This window comes from Panthera leo, chromosome D3, assembly GCF_018350215.1.
Source record: "Panthera leo isolate Ple1 chromosome D3, P.leo_Ple1_pat1.1, whole genome shotgun sequence".
Taxonomy (NCBI): Eukaryota; Metazoa; Chordata; class Mammalia; order Carnivora; family Felidae; genus Panthera; species Panthera leo.
In genome coordinates this window covers 67,049,296-67,071,901 of record NC_056690.1, presented here as the reverse complement: position 1 = coordinate 67,071,901, position 22,606 = coordinate 67,049,296, and the positions used below count along the sequence as shown (strand labels likewise).

The 22,606-nt window shown below is 39.0% G+C and overlaps 1 protein-coding gene across 11 annotated transcripts in view; it reads left to right on the top strand.

Annotated features, from left to right (window-relative positions):
- PIAS2 (protein inhibitor of activated STAT 2) overlaps positions 1-15,180 on the top strand; it is a 105,054-nt gene extending 89,874 nt beyond the window's left edge. For 6 of the 11 annotated variants that reach the window (XM_042911227.1, XM_042911222.1, XM_042911225.1 and 3 more), the window contains exons 13-14: positions 2,360-2,397; positions 5,073-9,051. In XM_042911227.1, coding sequence (XP_042767161.1) covers positions 2,360-2,397; positions 5,073-5,255 — 221 coding nt within the window. In that variant the 3' untranslated portion in view covers positions 5,256-9,051. Of the gene's footprint in view, positions 1-2,359; positions 2,398-5,038; positions 9,052-14,952 lie in introns of those variants that run through there. The other 5 variants (XM_042911230.1, XM_042911223.1, XM_042911233.1 and 2 more) reach the window with 5 other exon arrangements.
- Positions 15,181-22,606: the final 7,426 nt, after the last annotated feature.

Below are 22,606 nucleotides of genomic sequence, written 5' to 3'. Positions count from 1 at the left end.
CAGCATTTTACTAAACTTACAAAAACAAGGCAGTAATGTTTTAATCAGTATTCATGAAACCTCATCTATTTCGTGTAAGAGTTTTAATAGTATACTTAATATGTAAAATGCAGGACTTTGATAATAGTTTAAAGTTTTTTTGTCAGAAGGAATAACATCTGAAATACCGCATCAAACCTCAGTGTTAGTGTTTGAGAAAAAATGGTTTCAGTGAAAGTATTTCATTACAGTGTTGGATTTTGTATAGAGAGCATCTGCGTAATGCTAGGGAGAAAGTCAAGTTTAACCAAACTTAGAAACATTTCTAGGTGTCTTATTACGGCATTTTATAAGCCACCATATTCAGTTATCTTTGGATAAAGTGTCAAAAGATACAGATCAAGTGTCTTAAATCTCTCATCGGTATATATTGACTGGCACACATGAAATGATCATCAAAGACAATTAGAGTACATCTGAAGAGCTGAGAATTGAACTAATGAAAAAGTGAAGCATCTTTGCACCTTGCCGGGCAGCCTCCAGTGCTGGAGCTGCACAAACCGTTTGAAGACTCTATCAAGCCTGTATATTTATCTCAATTGGTTATGAAGTGGGGATATTTAAACATGTAGAAAATGAGCATTTTTGAGTGATTTGGCTCCAATACACAATATTGCAAGAGATATTAATACTTCCTTCCTTTAGCTTTATAAAAAAAAAGAGAAAGGTTTAAGTTATTCAAATGGACTGAGTGATTGAACAGACATTAAAAGTGATTGAACATATAAAATTAAGTAAGCTACAAAAAGCAGAAGCTATTTTAAAAAGAAAAATGTTACACCATTTGAAGCAAAACCAAATTAATAAAATTAAGTCAATTAAAAGACATGCCAATAAACTGTCTTTGTGACTTGGTCAATAGTATGAGACGTTGACTATATAAAATTCAAAAGGTACTATAAGGGCTAGACAGATTTTGAGTTACTTTCTTCAGAAGCACAGGATTTGCTGAACAATATTAATGTGAAGAAACTCTTGGCTTATTGAGATGTCATCTAGTGAGTATCAGTTTAATGGGGAAATCGTTGGAAAAGTTCGTTGTGATCCCCTTTGTCCAGTTTTGGCTCAAATTCCATTGTATCATATAGCTAGTGACAGGCATATGGAGTGAAAAATCATATTAACAGTTTTTAAAGATGCTTTAGAAACTGATTTCATTGAAATGATTGGTGCTATAGCGTGTATCACTTGATAAGCATTTTTATCATATCCTAAGAGATTATAAGGGAATAAATATACTTTAAAAGAGTTATAAATTATTCATATTGGTTATTTAATATATTAAATATCATTTCCACAGATATTTTCTATTTTGAGTAACAGTCTAATATCAGACTTGTATTCTGTATGATCGTTATATTTGAGGTGACATTGAATGCTAGCATATAAAAATTCATAGAATTGAACCAGAAATTGGCCTGTCTCACTGACCTATACCTAGTATGTGATTTTTTTTTTTTTTTTTTAGTGTTTTGAAATTTAGGGAGGTTTAGGGGAACTGACTTTGAAGTTTATTGCTAGACTTTTCACATCTGAAAATTTTTACTGTTTATTGTTATAATTTTAATACTTTAAAATGGTATTACTGGGCAACCTTTTCCACATTCCTGTTTCTAAAGCTTAATTGGAGAGTCCCAGATCTTTGGTTCAGAAAACTGCATTAGCTTATAAGCCAGTAAACCCTAACATTTGGCTTGTTAGCGAGCAGCAGTTAACCAGGTGCTTGCTTTGTGCAGAGCACTGAACTGTGTACTACTCTTGATGTGGGGACAGAGTGACAGAGAGCAATCCATGAAACGGATCTCTGTTTAAGAAGTGCTACTTTAGTTGAAGCTCAATGTGAAGCTCAATTCTCTAAATCTCAATTTAGAGAAATTTCTAAATTTCTCATTTAGAAATACAATGGGGTATTTCTAAAAAAATAAATGTGAAGTATCTTTTAAGAGCCTAAGTATGGTTTTTTTTTTTTTTTTTAATAGTCCGAATCCAGATCATTCTCTCATCATTTTTATTGCTTCTCATTCTATTAAATGATGAAGGGGAAAAGTTGACTTTGACTAGTCCTCCTCTGGCAGTTTTTGGACTGCTCCCTTTAAGTCTCTGGGTGGTGGTTTTTCCAGTTGTTTTGTGAGGGAATATGTTCATTTTGGGGTTTTATGCATCTAAATCTCACTGATCATGGTATTGAACTTCTCTGTGGCAGAATGGTAAGCACTTACCCCAAATGTTGTATGACTCATGATAAATACAAAATGATTTGGGGAAATAATTCTTGTCTCCAAACTATGAGACAACTATTAACAAAACATTTTTGTTTTAGGTTTGGATTTTCTTTCCCTTATTCCAGTTGATCCCCAGGTATGTATCCTGAATTTAAGCAACTAATTTGTATTTGATTGTTGGTTATGTCATACTAACTAAAAAATGACCAGTTGCATAAAATCAGGACAGTCAACTTGCAGTTACTTAACTTGATGGAAAGGAATTTCTATGTAAATATTTCACAATTTTATTTGGAGGACTACAGTTGCTGTTTTTAAATTTATGATATTTTGACTTAATACCTGAATTTTTAATTATATTTTATTTAGTTTTCCGAATCAGTTAGCATTTCTTACAAGCATTTGGGTGATTAAAGTGAGGGGAAGCAGTGCTGATGACTGGAAGTTAAAATTTCAGAGATTATCTGTGAAGCACTCGTTCTATGCATAGAAAATAGCGGAAGCTGATTCAACAGTCCTGAATCATTAGCTTGATTCTTCCTTGTTTTTAAAGGCCCTCAGATACAGACTTTGGGGATGCCCCAATCCAAAGTTGCTATAAACCAATCATTCCGGTTTTCTCTGTCAGCAGTAAGAAACTCGAGGATCCCAGGGACCCAATAGTAAACGTGGACTGACGGACGTATATATCAGAGGCAGAACAGGGGGAGAAGGGAAAGGCATGGGGAAAGCAGATGGGGAAAGTGAAGCAGAGAGTGACTTTGAGAGAATTGTTGCAGGTAGGGAGGGCCAGAGGAAGACCCACAGAGCACTGCTTCATAGGCTGCAGAGGCCGCTAACCACAAGTCTTATACCGGCCTCCTGTGTCCGTACTCTGTATCTGATCACGCCAACAACACTGGAAATTTGGGCCCAGGATAACGTGTGCAGAGTGAGGAATTTCTTCTCACTCTGAGTCAACTCTGTTACATTAGTAGATTCTATAGCAAAAGTATCTATATATCTTTCTAGGAAATGCATTCTTCAGGCTTGAAATATTACTGAATCTTATGAGAACCACCCTTCTAAAAAATGATCTTAGAACCCATAGGATTTTGATTTCATAGTGCTATTTGGCATCCTTAGTGTCAGGCTAACTTATTTGATAAGCCAGTAGAAGGGTAAGGTTGTGCCTTCCGTTTTCCTTAGAATCCTTAGATTTGTCCTCCTTTACCTCCATAGTACCCCCCCCCCCTTAGGCCCTGTTACCTTTGTGCAGATACGTGCCAATACACGTGGTTAGATACACATGGTTAGAGGTAAAATGGCTGCACCCTGAGTATGACAAGAATTCGTAGAGCCTATTGATAGCAGAACTGTGGTATCTAGCATTCATCTTATAAATGAAGAGAGTACCTTTTTACTACTAGACAGTCAAAAACTGCCTGAGAGGAAGTAGAAATAAAATGTAAGTTTCTGGGCTTTTTTCCAGATTGTTTAGCGGAAAATCAGAATTGATTCAATTTTAAAGACGTTTAATGCCTTAGAAGTCTACTCTCTTTAGAGCACCCGAAACGCTCTCCCCCCTTAACCAGTATCCCTTTGATCTCTTTGTGTATGACGTTTATTTTATGGATGAACCAAGACCGTTACCCATGCTAAACACTGAACTACTTTTTCTGTCAGGCAGCCTACATTTCGGTCGTTGCTCTTCCACTGATTGGCAGCGTGAGCCTGGGGCTGTCGTTGCCATTTTAAGATTTTTTGGAAGATCGTGTAGTGAAAAAAACTTCAGTTTTAAGTTACTGTTTGGTAACTTAGTATCTCTAATGATAGGCTGGAATACTTTATAGAATTGATACCACTGATTGAATATTCTTACTGATCTTTTTTCAAATAGTCGATCTGAAGACAAATTTTTAGGACTCCTCCTCTTGTATATAACTGGTCCTCACTTACTTTACTAAAATCAGTCAGTGCTGCTGTTTCTCACATTAAATATTTTCGTGGCGGTATTTAGCTCTTGTCTCTCTACTCCTCTTGGACGATATTATAGTGTTAAAACTTCAGGTTTGAATTTGAGAGTCAGCGATCAAGATGGTAAGGAGACTTGAAATCGGAATTCTTGAAGGGGGGCAGTATCAAGCCCCACAAGGAAGATTATATCTCCTTTCAGATTTGTCCCCAAATTTTGTGATTATGTGGGATAATTCTCTGTTCTGAGTATCCTGTGGTAGTTAGCTACTGTATGGTGTCTGTTTTAGAATGAATGCTCTCCTCCTGATTACACAGGTATCATTTCATGTATGTCTAAAGGATTCAAGTGGTACTGTTGAGTTGATCAGTCTTAAAATTCTTGCTAAAGAGTCTGATTGACACTAAATTTTGAAAGAATTATTGAATTTTGTACTAGCATTTTTGCTTAATGCCATTAGAAATAAATATTTGTTAGCCTTTATGATGTGCTTTAAAGCTGGCATAAATGCATTTAGTGAGCAAATTCTTTTTGAGGTTAAGTATGAGTCATAATGGTGGGGCCAGTATTTACTATTAAATAATCTTAGTAGTTGTTGACATTTTGTACTTGGACCTGTATACTTGGTCTACAAATTCTGCAGGACTTGAGAGAATCAAAAATATGCTGCACTCACTAAACAGTAAAATAGCTAAAATCATACCACCTTCCATCCGAAGATGTGAAGTTTTGAGAAATTCTAAATCCCACTAGGGTTTAAATATGTGGCTATCACTTATGCATATCTAACAATTTCTAGTCTCTTTATTTAAAACCAATGTAGCCTCTTCCTCATCGGCATCATTGTTTGTTTCAAGCAGTACTGTCCTCCTATGTTTTTGGATAGTCTCACCTCACCCTTAACAGCAAGCAGTACGTCTGTCACCACCACCAGCCCCCATGAAAGCAGTACTCATGTTAGTTCATCCAGCAGCAGAAGTGAGACAGGGGTCATAACCAGCAGTGGAAGTAACATTCCTGACATCATCTCATTGGACTAAAGGAGGACTCCCTCGATTCTAGGAATCATTCATCAAAACTGTTCTTTCTTGGATCTCTGGTCCGTGGAAGCTATTTTTTTTGTAACGGTTACTTTGCTATTTATTGAAACGTCAAATGGATTCTTTTGCTTTCTGAGATGAACGCAGATGACTACAGCAAGAACCAAATGACATGCGAGGATTTTTCTTACTCATGCTGTACTGAGCATCAGATACATTCGGCCATAACTGTATCTTCTCGAGAGATGGATTTCAGTTTCATGTGTTACTGGATGGATTCTGCATACACATCGGTTAAAAATTTTTTTTGTTGTAATAAACAGCAATAAAATTATGTAAATATTCAAGTAAACTTTTTTCTAACTAAAAAGATGTAATCAATGATTCTAAAATGACAGCAACTTCTGTTTAACCTGATGTGAAGGCAAGATACATGGAAGGAAGTCGTGTTTGCTGAATGAGTCCTTTCCACGGAGATTTGTTCATTTCATTGAAGTAATGAAACCCTGATAAGTGGCCACAGCTTGGGTTCCTCTTTTCTTCCTGATATCAGCCATCAAAGAGAAATGGCCTGTGTTGTGTATTTTCCCTGGTTGTCATTTACACTTTGATGTTGTTTGCTAGCAATTGCAGAGGGAAGTTCTGGGACTTGGCTGCTCTTTATCAATGATAGTGCTAAAGAACGCTATGCAGATTCTGCCCTGACATAACATGTGTTATTTTTGGTAATTGTACGTGCTCATTCTAGAGATCTCTATAAAATTGGGCTTGCCTTCTCGAAAAAGAAATTCTATGCAGCCGTTGAATGTTGAGTGAAATGTTTTTGGAGTAACATGTGGCTAGAATGTTCATTAGAATTTTGTTCACACTGACCAGAAATATCGAGAGCTTTGAGGCAGCAGAAGACCAGATTGGGGGGCGGCGGGAATAACAAGAGTTTAATCTCTTCCTAGGAACTTCTTTGGCTCATTTATTTTATAGAATAATACACAAATACTTGTTGAACCTTTTCAGATTTTACTAACACTAAGAATGCAAATATGGCTTAGGACCCTGGTTTTATTTCTCACCAATACAGTTTCAGTGTCCGTGATGATTTTCAAACGTAAAGAAAACACAATAGCAAGGCATGGGGACTGCATCAGATTTCCTTTTCCTTTTTTTTAAAAGGCAATCTTTCCTGATACCATAAAGGACAAACAGAAATAGAAATGTTTGAATTTGAGTAAGGAAGGTTTGGGGAGAGTGGCCTGTAGCCCACTTTGAAAACCACTCATTCAGAATGTGCTTGATTTTAAATCCCTCAGGAGACTGAGTTTTACCCTTAGAGAAACATTTCTATCCAAATTTTCTATTTCCCTTTGTTTCATTTGGCTTCCTAAATTTTTGAATTCTCAAGGAATTAATACTTCATGTTTAGGTTTCTCTCCCTAGCTGTGTCTATTTGAAAAATAAAACCCTTTTTCAAAATGACTTAATCTAACTGATTTCTCAAACCAAAGTGCCCAGATGAAGAGTCTCCCAATGTCAGTTAGACTAGGGACACAGTCGCATTACTTCAGGGCTGGTGTAACTCCCAGAAGCTGATTTGTCACTGCTTGGGTTTGTTTTGTTCTGTTGTTTTGTGGGTTTTTTGGTTTGTTTTCTTTTTCTTTTCTTTTTCTTTCTTTCTTTTTTTTTTTTTTTTTTTTTTTCCTCAACACCACCTCAAGTTTTCAGGGCCACTGCTCTCTTTGTAAACAGACTTAATTTCATGTGATTTTCTTACATCATCCCCCCCTTTGGCTACATCTTCCCTTTACTTAATGTGTTACCCCCTTTTGGAGAGCTGCTTCCCATTAAAGCGTAGAAACAAAACCACGTCTCCCTGCCCGGTTGCGCCATGGTGGCCATTTTACTTGCTTAGTCATCAGATCTCCAGTCCGTGTTACAATCTTTTGGTCCAGGTAGGGAATTTCTTCTAGTAAAATTTTCTGTTGCTGCTCGAAAGACAGACGCGATTTCTGTTCACTCTGTAATCAGATAGAAAACGTAACCCTGATTTGTGTGGTATAATTTGTTAATAAATAAATGATGTATATTTGTTACCATTTTGCTACCCTGTAGATTCTCAGACTCCCCCTCCCCCATTTAATCTACTACAGAGTTTTATAAGGTAAATGGAAATACTCGTAGAAGTTCATTTACGTACTTGGTTCTTGTAACCAATACCTCTGTGCTTTTATAGTTTTGCTTTGTTTCCTTTTCTACTATTTTATGTGAACAGTTTTAGTGTTCATTTTTGGTGCTTTACACTGAAATTACGTAGAAGATTTTAATTTATACAGGCAACTAATGTTTTTAAAAACACATTTTTAAGTTTATAATCTTAAGATTGGGCTTTTAGTATGTTATCTTTGAAGGTGAGTATTTTCTTTATGCTTTTGCCTTCTGACAACAGCATGATCCATTAAGCCATTATGGTTTCTTTTCGTTTTCATTTTTGTTTTTTTTTCGTATGGTCACCAAATACTTTTACCGAGACCCTGACTTTTCAGCAGTTTGTTTTGCTTGCCCAGATTGCTGCTTAACCAAGTGTAATACAGTTTCAGAGGACATTGTCTTAGCTGTCAGCCAACCAGTATTTATGTGGACTATCTTGTTTAAGGAAGGGAACTGCAGCTTCTAGTCTCCTCTTACAAACACTGAGGCAACCTATAGTTTTGGTCTTTATTCCTGTGTAGAAATGTGAAGGGCTTTTCTTGCCTTTGGTGACTCTTGACACTGTAATCACTGCTGAATATAGCTTCACAGCTAAGCTCTGCTTACATTCACAAACTTGCTGACCCTAAGGTGAGCCGCTTCAGGATTTTATGTCCATTTCTGCCCAGAAGGTAAAAATCCTTGGCACGTGTCACAGGATAATTAGATGGCCAAATGAAATAATAGAGCTAAATTCAGGTTATGTGGCACTTATCTTAGAACGTGCTTCAGGAAAGCTAGGATGAAAATACTACGATTAGGTGAGGGTTGTAACAGCGTAAGTTGAGCCATATAACTCTTGGTGTAAAACAAGTTTCTCTAGGGTAGAATCTTAAGGAGTTTGAAGAAAGGTTACAATGTTGGACTGTAGGTGGAATGGTATTCAACAGAGACTATTTTGACTTTGAGATTAGACCTTTCAGGCATTCTGCCTTCAGACCAGTCCTGGACACGTGTCACTTGGTAACCAAGTTTGTTTGTTTTTCTTCTAATAAGTATTCATTAGTTACGTTTTGTCTTTTTCAGTAAATTTAATTCTTACAAACCATTAGTTTAATTCTCAAATATGCTTTTTATTTCTCTCTAGCCCCTAATTGGTACAAAAGCACTTAACTATTTACTTTTTTTCCTCTTTTTTTTTTTTTAAGTAAACACTTGTTTTCCTAATTTTTTTTCATTTTGAAAAATGCAGAACAGTGCGCCATTTAAACTTGGGTCTGATGTGTTTTGTGGCCCTGGATCCACGTGCTGTGGGAACTGTCATTAAGATCAGTGATTGCTGGCTTGGCCCGCTTCACCATCTTTTCTGCTGCAGTTCCACATGAATATGGTGAAACTTGGGGAAAACAATTTAAGAAGTTCTCTGCCATTTTTTGTTTTTGTTTTTAGTCTGATGCTTCTGTCAAATGAATGGTTTGTAGGCCCCCTTTTTTTGTTACTAGGAGCCACACTCCCAATTCCTAGCAGAACAAATAAAGCTGTATAAAAATGCCCATTCTTCTTTAATCCTTGATTCAATAATGTTTGTTTTTTTTGTCTATGCCAGTAATACACACTCATTTTGGAAATTTTAGACAATACAGAAGGCTTATAAAGAAAAATAATAATTGCTTGTATTACATCACCCAAGAAAAAAAAGCCCTTTGATATTTTTGCATATTCTTGCCAGTCTCTTTGCTTCTTGTACATGTTTTTACATAGGTTTATTCATTCTCGGTATAATTTGTATCTTGGTTTTTTCCTCAGTCTACATGTCATTAAAAACTGTCAACTCTTATTAATTGCTTGATATTCCATTGTATGGATGTGCCATGATTTGTGTAACCTTTCCCCATGGGGCATTTTAGATTGCATCTCATAAAGTTACAGCAAATGTCTTTGTGCATAAATTATTTCCTTAGGGCGAATTACTAGAGGTGGAATTTCTGGGTCGAGGATATGAACGCTTTTGTAGTTCTTGACTCATGTCACTTTTCCAAATGATTTTACTGATTTGTACTCCAACCGTATGATATGAGAAGAACCCTTTAACCATATTTTTCAAGAATATGCACCGTTTACCTTAGTGCCGGCATCCACACTATGACCCTCAACCCTCCCCACCCTGGTGAGCGGGGGCTGATTTGGAAATGGTTGGCAAAGATGTTCCCCGGCTGTGTCAGTTTCAACTACATCTACCTGACATGTTCCAGAAACACCTGCCTAAGATATCCAAGTAATTTTTCGCATAGTTTTACTTGCCCTGTGAAAGTCCATTGTAAGACTGTATTTTCCACCCTAGTTAGAAGGTCTTGACTTTTTTTTTTTTTTTTTTTAATAAAGCATTTGTGCCTAGGGCCAGCCCTTAGTAGCCAGCTTTCTTTTTTCCTTTCTGTAGGCTCCATTTTGCGTTTTCTGAGCCCCCCAAAGCCAGTAGGATCTCCTGAGCCCAAGGCAGTCCAAACCAAACTGGAAGAGTGGTAAGGCTAAACAATGAAAGGGCCAAATTTTGCTTGTTTCACTTTGTGTTCTTTTGTGTTTCCAATGGCATCTTGGTGTTCTAAGGGCAGCTCTGGCGAAAGAAAAATATTGCTTCCTCAGATGTTCAAGGTGTGTTATTTTCTTGATTGGCATACCACATAATTTCCCAAACTGCTTTTTATTTCAGAATGGCTTTTAAAGCTCCCTTCATCTTGTGTTCTCAAAGCTTAACTCTTTTAAGTGAAGAAGAATATTGTGTTACAAAATAGAATACGCCTCTTATTTTGGCCTTTGTCAAACTATTCAGATATTCAGTATGTTTTATAAGTGTTTATGGGATAGAGTAGAATAAAAGATCTGGTCCCAGGCTTCAAAGGGCTCGTAATCAGCTTTTCAGAAATCAAGAATTCTTAACCTACGTTGTGCTAAGAATTTTACAAAAGTGTCTCATTCCTTACAATAGCCTTTCAAAGGAAAGAGGTATTGTCCACATTTAACAGATGAAGGACTAGATTTAGGAAAGTTTCTCAGTGGACTTGGAAGTCTTAAACGGACCTACGTCAAAAGCCCTCATTAAATGGAAGTGACATTAATCAGGCTATTTGGGAATCTAGACATAAGTTCATGAGAACTGATTTTAGGTGATGGCCCCAGGAATATAGAAGGAGGACACTGGAGCCATTTCAAAGGAAGACTCAAGATTCAGTGTCGTGAATAGATACAGGAGTAGGGGCTGAGTCCGTTTCTCAAGCCTGGATAACCAGGGTAATGGTGCTGTTTACAGAGACAGGAGGCAGTTAGAATGGGCATAGTCGTTTAGGAAAGACAGTGAGTTTGATGGTAAGCATAAGATTTCAAAAAGGAAGGGTCCACGAAGCTCATGTTTGCTTTTCTGCAGTCTTTTAAGATGTGCAGCCTTCCTTCATCTGCCATTTCATCCACTTGCCTTCATTCTGTAGGTATTCTGGTCACTCCCAGTTGCCCATCAACCCTTTTTGCTAAACCATGCTCACGGCGTCTCAGCCTTTTCTTTGGATTTTCCCTTCACTGCCTTGTCACCCATACCCTGCACCTCTCGTCAGTGTGGGCTGTGTTCACTCACATTCCACGTAACTTAAAGAGGTGGGTGGTTGCTGCCCTTTCTCTGTTACAGTTTCTAAATAATTTTTCCCAAGGCCTCTGACAAAAATATGCCCCATTTGTAGCCCATGCCAAGGTTATACTGTTAGTACTTCTACTCTTACCAAGGAACCTGATCGTGACCTTGGATTTGCTGAAGGCATCGCTTCCTGACTCACTGTGTTTCTTGCCGTCTCTGACTTTGTAGTTATTCTCAGTCTTCAACGTTTTGTTGGATGATCCATTCAACAGTCTAGCCTGTAAGATTTTTGGTTACCTCCAGTTTCTTCCACTGAAATGTCCGGCCACTATCTCACCACTTGTATTTTCTCTGTATTTCTTGTCTGTCTTAGGCTCCTCCTTTCATTATTACAGCCACAAACATATCCTCAGACCCCTCTTTCAGGGTCATCTATTCATGCTTTGATTTGACATCGCATGTTCCTTTTGCCCATTCTTGTCAATTATCACAAGTGTGACTACTCTCAAACCGCACCTGTGTCTGCAGATGACCTTATTTCCTGATGCACTCGAAGATTCAGTATGTCAGCACGATTTTGTCTCCATGTGTGCCCACTTTCTTTCTCCTTCATTCCAGTCTGAGGATGAGGTGGGCCCAAAGGCCAATTCAGCCACATGGGCTTTTTGACTCTTGTCTCCTTTTGTCATCCTCAGGACCTTCCTCCATCACACTTCCTCTTTCCTGCCTGCCTTTCACCTCTCTACCGCTGCTTTTGGCCAACAGAATCTCAGTTATCCAATATTAGGTGGTATTGTTACATGCCAGGCATTATATCAGGTTCTCAGAACACAGGAGAGATACCCTTCACCAAAGCTGTGCTTGAGTAGAATGAAGATGAGTGAAGTAGGGAGATTACAGTGCAGTGGTACAAGGCAAAATACAGGGTGCTGCAGTAGCGTGTAGACGGGGCCACGAATTGATTTCATGGACGTGTCGCACAAGTAGGACCATGGGAGTGGAGGAGCTGTCAAGACGATGGCAAATGTTCAGAATAGCTGGACGTCTGCTAAGGAGTATTAGGAATGCAAGAAATCGTGAAGGGCCCTGTAAAGACGTGCGAAGGATGGAGGTGTTCTCACGGTCATTAACAGCAGCGTTCGTTGAGTTTGGTACGATTGTTCTCCATTTTACAAGTGTGCGAACACATCGTGAGAGGCTGAGTGACTTGCCTGTGGCCCCCTTGTGAGTGGGGAGGTGGGCTTCAAGTCCAGCTTCTGCCACCCCAGGCCGTCCGTGGTCGTTCTGCCTAAACAGTACGTATTTCCTAACACATCACCCCATTTATAATTCTACATGGCACTTGCCACAACCTGTGCTTATTTTACGTGTTGGTTCACTGTGTGTTGTCTGTTTCCCTTACTAGATTGTAAGCTCCGTGAGGGCAGGGGTGATCTCCTTTCACTTGCATCCCAGAGCCTAACAAGGTGTGTGGTGCAAAGTAGGTGCTCAATAAATATTCGTAAATGAAGAAATGGTGGGTAACCGTTTGTACTTGACTTGTGCTGACTGGAACTGATTTAATACGTAAGCAGCAGACGTTCACCAAGAGAGGAAAACAGGAGGTACACATTTGGGGCAGAAGGTGGAGGTGACAGGTGCTTGGGATTTGGGAGGAAGTCAGTGCAGTGACCTAGACTCCAGAATCTTACAGGGAAAAGCCCCGGGAATGGGGAACTGGTAGGGCAGTGCACACTGAGGATATGTGTGCAGACACAGCCTCCTGTGTGTATATACAACTGGGGAAATTCTGTGTGTAATCTATGTACTTAGGACCACTCATCCGGGTCAGGTACACCGCACTGAGTTACACTGTACAATCATAGATGTAATTCTGGTTTATCAGCTATAGTCTCTGAAGGCCAACAACGACCCAAGTCATCGCGGGACTCTGTACTTTGGAATTGGAACAAGAATCAGTTAACGTCAGTTCCAGATGTCTCTGGAAGTCATGCCCACATGCCATTAGATGAGCAATAGGTGTATCCTAAAACACACTGGTAGTACTGAAACCACGGAGGTGTAAGAGCCCAACCAGAGAAGTCAGTGAGAGAAGTTCTAGAAAAGGAACACAAGGAGATTGAGAAGAAGCACCTGTGGTAGAAAGGAAATCGGGAATGATACCAGAGAGCCCAAAACCATAGAGTATTTCAAGAAGAGAGTAGTCAGTGGAGTTAATAGCTCCTATAACGTAAAAAGTATCCATTAAGAAAAAATGAATTTCAGAAACACCGTGTTTGATTGAATCTATACTTAATTGTAACGGCTTCATGTAAACAAAAACCTAATTAAACTATGCCCCCTTGCTTTCAATCCCATTGACTTTAGTAAGATGTAGCCTCGTACAATGTGGGGGAGGAGTGAATATGCGTCTATCTTAGAATTTAAGAGTTATGATAATCTCTGTCTTTCCCTGGTTTTCTCAACCAGGCCATATCTACTAATTTCACCAAGAACAATTTCAGCGGCACGATGAGGGTAAATCTAGGTTGCAGTGGGGTGAGGACTGCAAAGTACAGACATGAAGTGTGCAAGTGTAGACAACGCAGCTGGCTCTGATTGAGGGTGAGGCTCTAGCAACAGAAACGTGTATGGTTGAGGGAATCTTTTTTTTAAGATGGGAAAAACTTGAGTCTCCTGTTTAAGTGCCAACTGGACAGTGGGATGCAGTCCGTAGAGAGGGAGAGGTGAATGTGGGTGGTGCAGTAGGGGTTGGCCAAGATCATTGGTACATCTAGATTCTTAAGCAAGAGGGAGAAGCTGGGATCCCTATCAGGCATATGAGGGATGGGTATGCACACAGGTGTGTCAGTTGGATAGCAGAGAGTTTGAAGTTTTCATCTAATGGTTTTGCTTTTATGTTTTTGAGAACCAAGAGATGCAAGGACAATAGAGATAGAAATAACAAGTGTTAGCAAGGGTGTGGAGAAAAGGGAACTTCTGTGCACTGTTCATGGGAATGTAAATTGGCACAGCCACTGTGGAAAACATTATGGAGGATCTTCAAAAAATCAAAAATAAGACCGTACGATCCAGCAATTCCACTTGTGGGTATTTGCTTGAAGGAAATGAGAACATGGATTCAAAAAGATATATGCGCATCTATGTTTGTTGTAGCATGATTTATAATAGCCAAGATATGGAAGCAGCCTAAGTGACTTTCAACAGATAGATTTAATAGATGCATGGATGAAGTGTGTACATACACACACACAACAATATTATGCAGCCATAAAAATTATAAAATCTTACATTTGCAGCAACATGGAAGGTCCTAGAAGGTATTCTACCAAGTGAAAGAAGAGAAGGAAAAATACCATATGATTTCACATGTGGGATCTAAAAAACCAAAAAACAAACAAATACAACAAACTGGTGGTTGCCAGAGGGGAGGGTGTGCCGGCATGGACGATACAGTCGAGGAGGATTAAGAAGCACAAAGTTCCAGTTACAAGTTAGGGATGAAAAATATAGCACGGGGAATATAAGCAGTAATATTGTAACAATTTTATATAGTGACAAATGGTAACTATAATGGACAATAGACTTGGCAATGGCATACATTTTTCTGTAGGACTTCTCAGCAGTGCTCATTGGTAAAGTCTATTATTCAGGGTTGGGTTTTGGTAAAGTTCATGCAACAGACGAATGACAGGAATAACATCTTAAGGGAGCTGGCAAGTAGTTGACACAATGAAAGCTCAGCTGCCATCACACTCCTGAGATTATTCTTACCGAAGTCAAAACGTGCATGTAATCGTCAAAGTTGGACTTGACTTGTCAACATCTGCGTTTGACACAGTCCCTTCCATTCCTTGGTTTTTGTGACAACACAATTCTTATTTCTGACTTTTTCAGGAACTCCTCCTCTTCTCTCTGCCCTGGAAATGCAAATGTAGCTGTGACCTTGCTTGGTTGACTGCTTTTCCCAGCCACTTGACCCACATTCCTTGTTACACTCAACTACTCCACTAGAATGTAATTTCCACGAGGGCTAGAATCTTTGGGTTTTTTTAACCACACCATTGCAAGTGCCTAGAATAGTTTTCCTTTCAACCCATGCCATTACCTTTGAAGTGAGTTTCTTGTAGATAGCGGACAGTTTGTTTTATGGTAGAACGTTTATTGAGACATAATTCACATGTAGTTTGCAAGGGCTGCTGTGAAAATGTTCCACAAATGGGGAGACTTAAACAACGGAAACGTATTTTCTCATGACGTGGAGGCCGTAAGTCTGAAGTCAGGGTGTCTGGAGGGTTGGCGCTCTCTAAGGGCTCTGAGGAGGATCTACTCCAGGTCTCTCTCTGGCTTATTGGTGGCCGTCTTCACCCTATGTCACCTCACTCACATTGTCTCCCCTCCATGCCTGTCTAAGGACACTATTTATATTGGATTAGGGCCCACATTAATGGCCTCATTTTAACTTGATTACTTGTAAAGATTCTATCTCCAAATAAGGCCCCATTTTGAGGTACTGAGGGTCAGGACTCCAGCATAACTTTTTTTGTGGGGGACACAATTCAACACATAGCCCACACAGTTCACTCATTCAAAGTGTACAACTCATTGGTTTTTGTTAAATTCACAGAGTTGTGTGACCACACCTTTTTACAACTTTATCATTGCCTCCAAAAGGAACTCTGCCCATTAGCAATCACCCATCCCGGGGTGAGAGAAGAAGTCTAGGCTTTCCACTTGACTTCTGCTGATGGGTAGTGTTGGAACCTGAAGTTTTTCCTGTGGTGTTTGACTGGAATGATTACTGTCTAAATTATGATGTAAAAACAAGCAGACAAAAACTAAGGTGTCAGAATGTTTTGTTTTCTCAATTAAAAGTCCATACAGCGGGCACCTGGTTGGCTTAGTCAGTTGATCATCCGACTCTTGATTTCTGCTCGGGTCATGATCTCATGGTCACGGTCGGGGAATTGAGCCCCGCGTTAGTCTCTGCGCTGAGCATGGAGCCTGCTTGAGATTCTCTCTCTCGCTCCCCCCCTCCCCCGACCCTCTCTAACAATAACAAAAGGCCATACAGCAAGTGTTGGCTAATAGAAATCTCTAAGGAAAGAGCTTCAGCAAATTGCTAGAACTACTATACATTATTAAAGAGTTAACAGTGGTTAATCTCAGGTTGTGTGGAATGATTCTGTCAATCTGTTGTTCATATGGCATTTCATTGTCTTTTGCAAAGTTATTGAATTTCAGCGTCCCCCATGTTAATCACAGATTCTGAATAGATAGGTAGCCTTGGTTGTGGTTTCGTCATCCCTCCCCTCCTCCCTGGGAGCCATGGCGGAATGATATCTGAGAAGGATTTCACAGGTGGGGGAGCAGGAGAGAGCGGGATGTGTATATTTCTTCTGGATACAAAAATAATACTCCTTGTAAGAGAAAGTTCTGAAATTATGATTAAATGGATGTTTCACCCAGAAAAAAATTACATTTTTAGTCTCGCATTTGTTTTCTTTCAATTTGCTGCCAATCCGTTAACATGAAAGCTTCATTAATAGACGTCTCAAGGGATGATAATTGTTTGAGATTTGATTGTTTCTTAAATCATATGCCTGTACCTCTCAGGGGAGAAAGGACAAAAAGTCTAGCAAAAGCTCTGGCCACTGGATTTAGTGATGTGGAAGGCATCAGGAACCCTGACAAAGGCAGTTTCAGTAGAGTGGTAAGAACAAGAGCCTACTGGAGGGGTTCATGAGGCAGCGGAGGAGAGGAAGTGAAGTCAGTGATTACTGACCACTTTGGCAAGAGTCCGGCAATCTTTTTAGAAAAAAAATTTTTTTAACGTTTATTTATTTTTGAGAGAAAGAGAGCGCGAGGGGGAGAGGGACAGAGAGAGAGGGAGACACAGAATCGGTAGCAGGCTCCAGGCTATGAGCTGTCAGCACAGAGCCCGATGCAGGACTCGAACTCATGAACCGTGAGATCATGACCTGAGCGGAGTTGGACGCTCAACCAACTGAGCCACCCAGGTGCCCCAAGAGTCCAGCAATCTTTAATGCTGAGGTATATTCATAGAAGGGGTGCCGAGGATGGGGAGAAAGGCAATATTATTAAAGAAGAGGATGTGAAGGAACTGAGAGGCCAGGGTTGGAAGGGCCATCCATGCAGATACTGAGGTCACCAAGAAATACAACAGGCACGGCGTGGGACAGAGGGACTGAGCCACTCAGCCAGGGGCTGGCTTCAGGGAGTGAGGTAAGTGACCTGTAGATCTGTAGATGACTCTGCACCAGGGAGAGGTGGTATAATCCCACGGTGGGAGCTGGCGATTTTCAGGGAAGGGAAAGGGAGAATCATCTGGATGCAGTAATTGGTCTTTCCACTGGGAGGAGTAAGAGAAGGTACATCCATCCACTCAAGAGTATTGCAGGATAAGTAAGGTCCTTAGGGGAGAGACAGGGTTCTACTAGATCAAGACATTGAAGGGAAATTTCAGATAATGCATGATGATTTAGGGGATTTTGCTGATGATGGATGGACCCTGAATTGCAGAGTGCCCAAGGGGAGGGGACGGAGGATCGAGAAGTAATGGCAGATGTTATTGGGGCATGTTCCGTGTCTTAATGGGATGACAGTCTAGGTGGATGTGGGATTCTCTGGCTTCCTGTGATGACATTCACAGAGATGTGGGCATGATGACATGTTTCCTGATGGTGTCTGGTGTAGGTTTTTTTTTTTTTAAGTAGCAGCTTTATTCATATACAATTCACACACCATACAGTTTACCCAATTAAAGTGTACAACATTGGTTTCCAGTATATTCACAGAATTGTGTGACCGTCAATTTTTGAACATTATTCTCACCCCACAAAAGTAACTCCATGCCTATTAGCAATTGGCCACCCTCATTTTCCGATCCATTACACCAGCACTAGGCAACCACTAATCTACTTTCTATCTATATATTTGCCTATTCTGGACATCAAAACTGTGGCCTTTGTGGTTGACTTCTTTCAGTCAGCCCCAAATGTAAAAATTCATCCATGTTGTAACACGTCCTACTGCATTCCTTTTTATGACTGAATAATATTCCATTGTATAGATGTGCCATACTATGTTTATCCATCCACCAGTTGATCGACATTTGGGTTATTCCTGTCTTTTGGCTATTATGAATAATGGTACTATGAATATTCGTGTACAAGTGTTAATGTGGACATGTTTTGTTTCTCTTAGGTATATACCCGGGAGTGGAATTGCTGGGTCGTATAGTAACTCCATGTTTAACATTTTGACTGTTTTCCAAAGTGGCTGCACCATTTTAAATTCCCCCCCCCCCCCGACAAAGAAATCAGGGCTCTGATTTCTTCATATCCTCACTAACATCTGTTTTTTGTTTATTATTATTTTTTTATTTATAGTCTTCCTAGTGGGCTTGACGTGTTACCTATTATGGTTTTGATTTACATTTGTCTAATGATGTTGATCATCTTTTCACATGCTCAGTGGTTATTTGTATATCTTCTTTGGAGAAGTGTCTGTTCAGATCCTTTGCCCATTTTTAAACAAAAAATGAGCATGCTTTGCTCCCCCATTTATCCCTCTCCCCCACCCTCATCCTTGGCAACCACTGATCTTTTTTACTGTCTCCATAGGTTGCCTTTTTCAGAATGCCATATTGTTTTGGATCATTCAGTATGTACACTTTTTAGATTGGCTTCTTTCACTTAGTAACAAGCATATAGGGTTCCTCTGCTTGATGGTAAGAGTATGTCAGGTTTCATAAGCAACTGTCAAACTGCCTTCCAAAGTGGCTGTACCATTTTACATTCCCGCCAGCGATGAATTTGAGTCCCTGTGTTTTCTACGTCTTTGTCAGTATTTGACATTGTCAGTGTTTTGGATTTTAGCCATTTTAATAGCTATATAGCAGTATCTCATTGTTTTAATTCCCTAATGATGTGTGATGTTAAGTATCATCTCATATGCTTATTTGCCATCTGTATATCTTCTTTGGTGAGATGTCAGTTCAGATCTTTTGCCCATGTTTTAATTGGGTTGTTCATTTTCTTATTATTGAGTATTAAGAGTTTGTTTTAAAAATCAGTCCTTTATCAAATACATGCTTTGCAAATATCTTTCCCCAGTCTGTGGCTTGTCTTCTTATTCTGTTTACAGTGTTTTTTGGCAGAGCAGAAGTTTTTAATTTTAATGAAGTCCAATGTAGCAATTTTCTTTTTTCTCTCATGGATCATAGTTTTCATGTTGTATCTAAAAAATCATTGTGACCAATCCAACATCATCCAGATTTTCTCCTGTTATTGTCTAGAAGTTTTATACCTTGTGTTTTATATTTAGGTCTGTGATTCATTTTGAGTTAACTTTTGCAAAGGGTGTAAAGCTATGTCTGGGTGTTTTTTTTGTTTTGTTTTGTTTGTTTATGTGGATGTCTGTTCTACTACCATGTATTGAAAAGATTATCTTTTCTCTGTTGACTTTCCTTTGCTCCTTTGCAAAGGAGCAGTTGACTGTATTTGTGTGGGTCTGTATCTAGGCTCCTTATTCTCTTCCGTTGATCTATTTGCCTGTTCTTTGGCCAATACCACACTGTCTTGAGTACTGTGGATTTGTATTAGGTCTTGAAGTCAGATAGTGTAGTCTTTGTTCTTCTCCTTCAATATTGTGTTGGTTATTCTGGGTCATCTGCCTCTATATAAACTTTAGAATCGGTTTTTCAGTATCTACAACTTACTGGGATTTTGACTGTGATTGTGTTGAATGTATAGATAGATCAAGTTGGAAAGAACTGACGTCTTAACAGTATTGAGTATTCACATAAATAGACATGGAATATCTATCCATATATTTATCTTCTTTTATTTCATGAGGGTTTTGTTGTTTTACTCACATAGATTTTATACATAATTGGTTAAATTTATACCTAAATATTTGTTTTCCTTTGGTGCTAATAGTATTGTGGTTTTTTTATTTCAAATTCCAATTATTCATTGTTGGTATGTAAGAAAGCAATGGACTTTTGTATATTAACCTTGTAGCCTGGAACCTTCCTGTAATCACTTATTAGTTCCAGGAGGTTTTGAGTCCATTATTTTGGATTTTCTAAACAGTCATGTCATCTGCAAACAAAGACAGTTTTATTTCTTCCTTCCCAATCTATATACCCCTTATTATCTTATTGCCTTAGCTGGTTCTTCCAGTATGCTACTGAATAGGAGTGGTAAGAGCTAACATCCTTGCCTTGAGTTTCTGATCACTAAGTATGATGTTAACTGTACATTTTTAGTAAATATTCTTCATCAAGTTGAGGAAGGTCTTCTCTATTCCTAGTTTGCTGAGCATTTTTATCATGAATGGGTCTTGGATTTAGTGAAATGCTTTTTCTGCATCTATGGATGTGACCATGTGTTTGTCTTCTTTAGCCTATTGATGTGATGGATTACATTAATTGATTTTTTTTTAAGTTTATTTTATTTTTGAGAGAGAGAGAGAGACAGAGTGTGAGTGGGGGAGGGGCCGAGAGAGAGGGAGACACAGAATCAGAAGCAGGCTCCAGGCTCTAAGCTGTCAGCACAGAGCCCGATGTGGGGCTCGAACTCATGAACTATGAGATTATGACCTGAGCCAAAGTTGGAAGTTTAACCGACTGAGCCACTCAGGTGCCCCATTAATTGATCTTATTTATTTATTTATTTATTTATTTATTTATTTACTTTCTCTTTTCTTTTTAATGTTTATTTATCTTTGAGAGAGAGACAGAGTGCAAGCAGGGGAAGGGCAGAGAGAGAGGGAGACACAGAATCCAAAGCAGGATCCGGGCTCTGAGCTGTCAGCACAGAGCCCGATGCGGGGCTCAAACCCACAAGCCAGGAGATAATGACCTGAGCTGGAGCTGGACGCTTAACTGACTGAGCCATCCAGGCACCACCTCCCACCCCCTCCCCCCCATTAATTGATTTTTTTAATGTTGAAGTAGCCTTGCATACCTCAATAAATCCCAGTTGGTCATCATGGATAATTCTTTTTATACATTGTTGGACTTGATTGGCTAATACAGAAGCATCATTCATTCCAGAAACATGCTTGTAATCCAAAGCACTTGTATATCAAAGCAAATTTCAAGAACCATTGGCTTAGTTGTGATCATATGACATTTGGCATCACATACTACTCATGTTGCAAGACGTCGATCATTTATCAAATTAAAAAATACTACAAATGTCTGCTCATCTTGTGGAACACTTGCAGAACAATTTACTCACAATCCAAGATTTTAGTGTATTTTGTTGAGGGTTTTACAGCTAGGCTCATGAGAGAGATTGGTCTGTAGTTTTCTTGTAATATCTTTGCCTGCTTTTGGTATTAGGGTAATGCTGGCCTCCTAGAATTAGTTAGGAAGTACTCCCTCTGCTTCTATTTTTTGATGAATTTATAGACAATTGGTATCATTTCTTATTTTAGTATTTGGTGGAATTCTGTGAAGCCATCTGGGCCTGGTGCTTTCTGCTTTGGAAGCTGAATAATTATTGACTCAGTTTCTTTCGTAGATACAGGCTTAGTATCCAGATTATTTATTTCTCCTTGTGTGAATTTTGGTAGTTTATATTTTTAATTATATATATTCTATTTTAAAGTTTATTGGCTCATTTCGTCTAGGTTATCAAATTTGTGGGCATGGAATTGTGCATAGTGCTCCTTTATTATCCTTTTTTTTAAAAAGTTTTTTAGATATTTATTTTTGAGAGACAGAGAGAGATAGAAAACGAGCAGGGGAGGTGCAGAGAGAGAAGGAGACACAGAATCTGAAGCAGGCTTCAGGCTCCAAGCTGTCAGCACAGAGCCCGACGCAGAGCTCGAACTGACAAATCCACGAATCATGACCTGAGCTGAAGTCAGTTGCTTAACAGACTGAGCCACCCAGGCGCCCCTCCTTTATTATCCTTTTAATGTCCATGGTATCAGAAATGACTTCCTTTCTGATATTAGTTATTTGTATCTTCTCCCTTTTTTTCTTAATTAGCCAGACTATGGGTTTATCAGTTTTACCGATGGGGGGCGGGGAGTGGTTCATTGGTTTTCTCCACTGATTTCCTGTTTTTAATTGCATTGATTTCTTCTCTAATTTTTATTATTTCTTCTACTTTCTTTGGATGTAATTTGTTCCTCTTTTTCTAGTTTTCTAGAGTGGAAGCTCAGATGATTGATTTTCGATATTTCTTCCTTTCTAATGTGTACATCCATTTGTATAAATTTTACTCTACGCAGTGCTATTTGCTACATCCCATAAATTTTGATACGTTGTACTTTCATTTTCATTTATTTAAAAATATTTTTAAATTCCTCTTGAAATTTTTGGCTCATGTGTTATTTAGAAGTGTGCTATCTAATCTCCAAGCATTTGGGGCGGGATGGCAGGTTCTGCTTACTCTGTTATTGATTTCTGATTTAATTCTCTTGTGGTCTGAGAGTATACTATATGTTCTCTGCTCTTTTAAGCTTGTAAAGGTATGTTTTCTGGCCCAGAGGTGGTCAGTCTTGATGA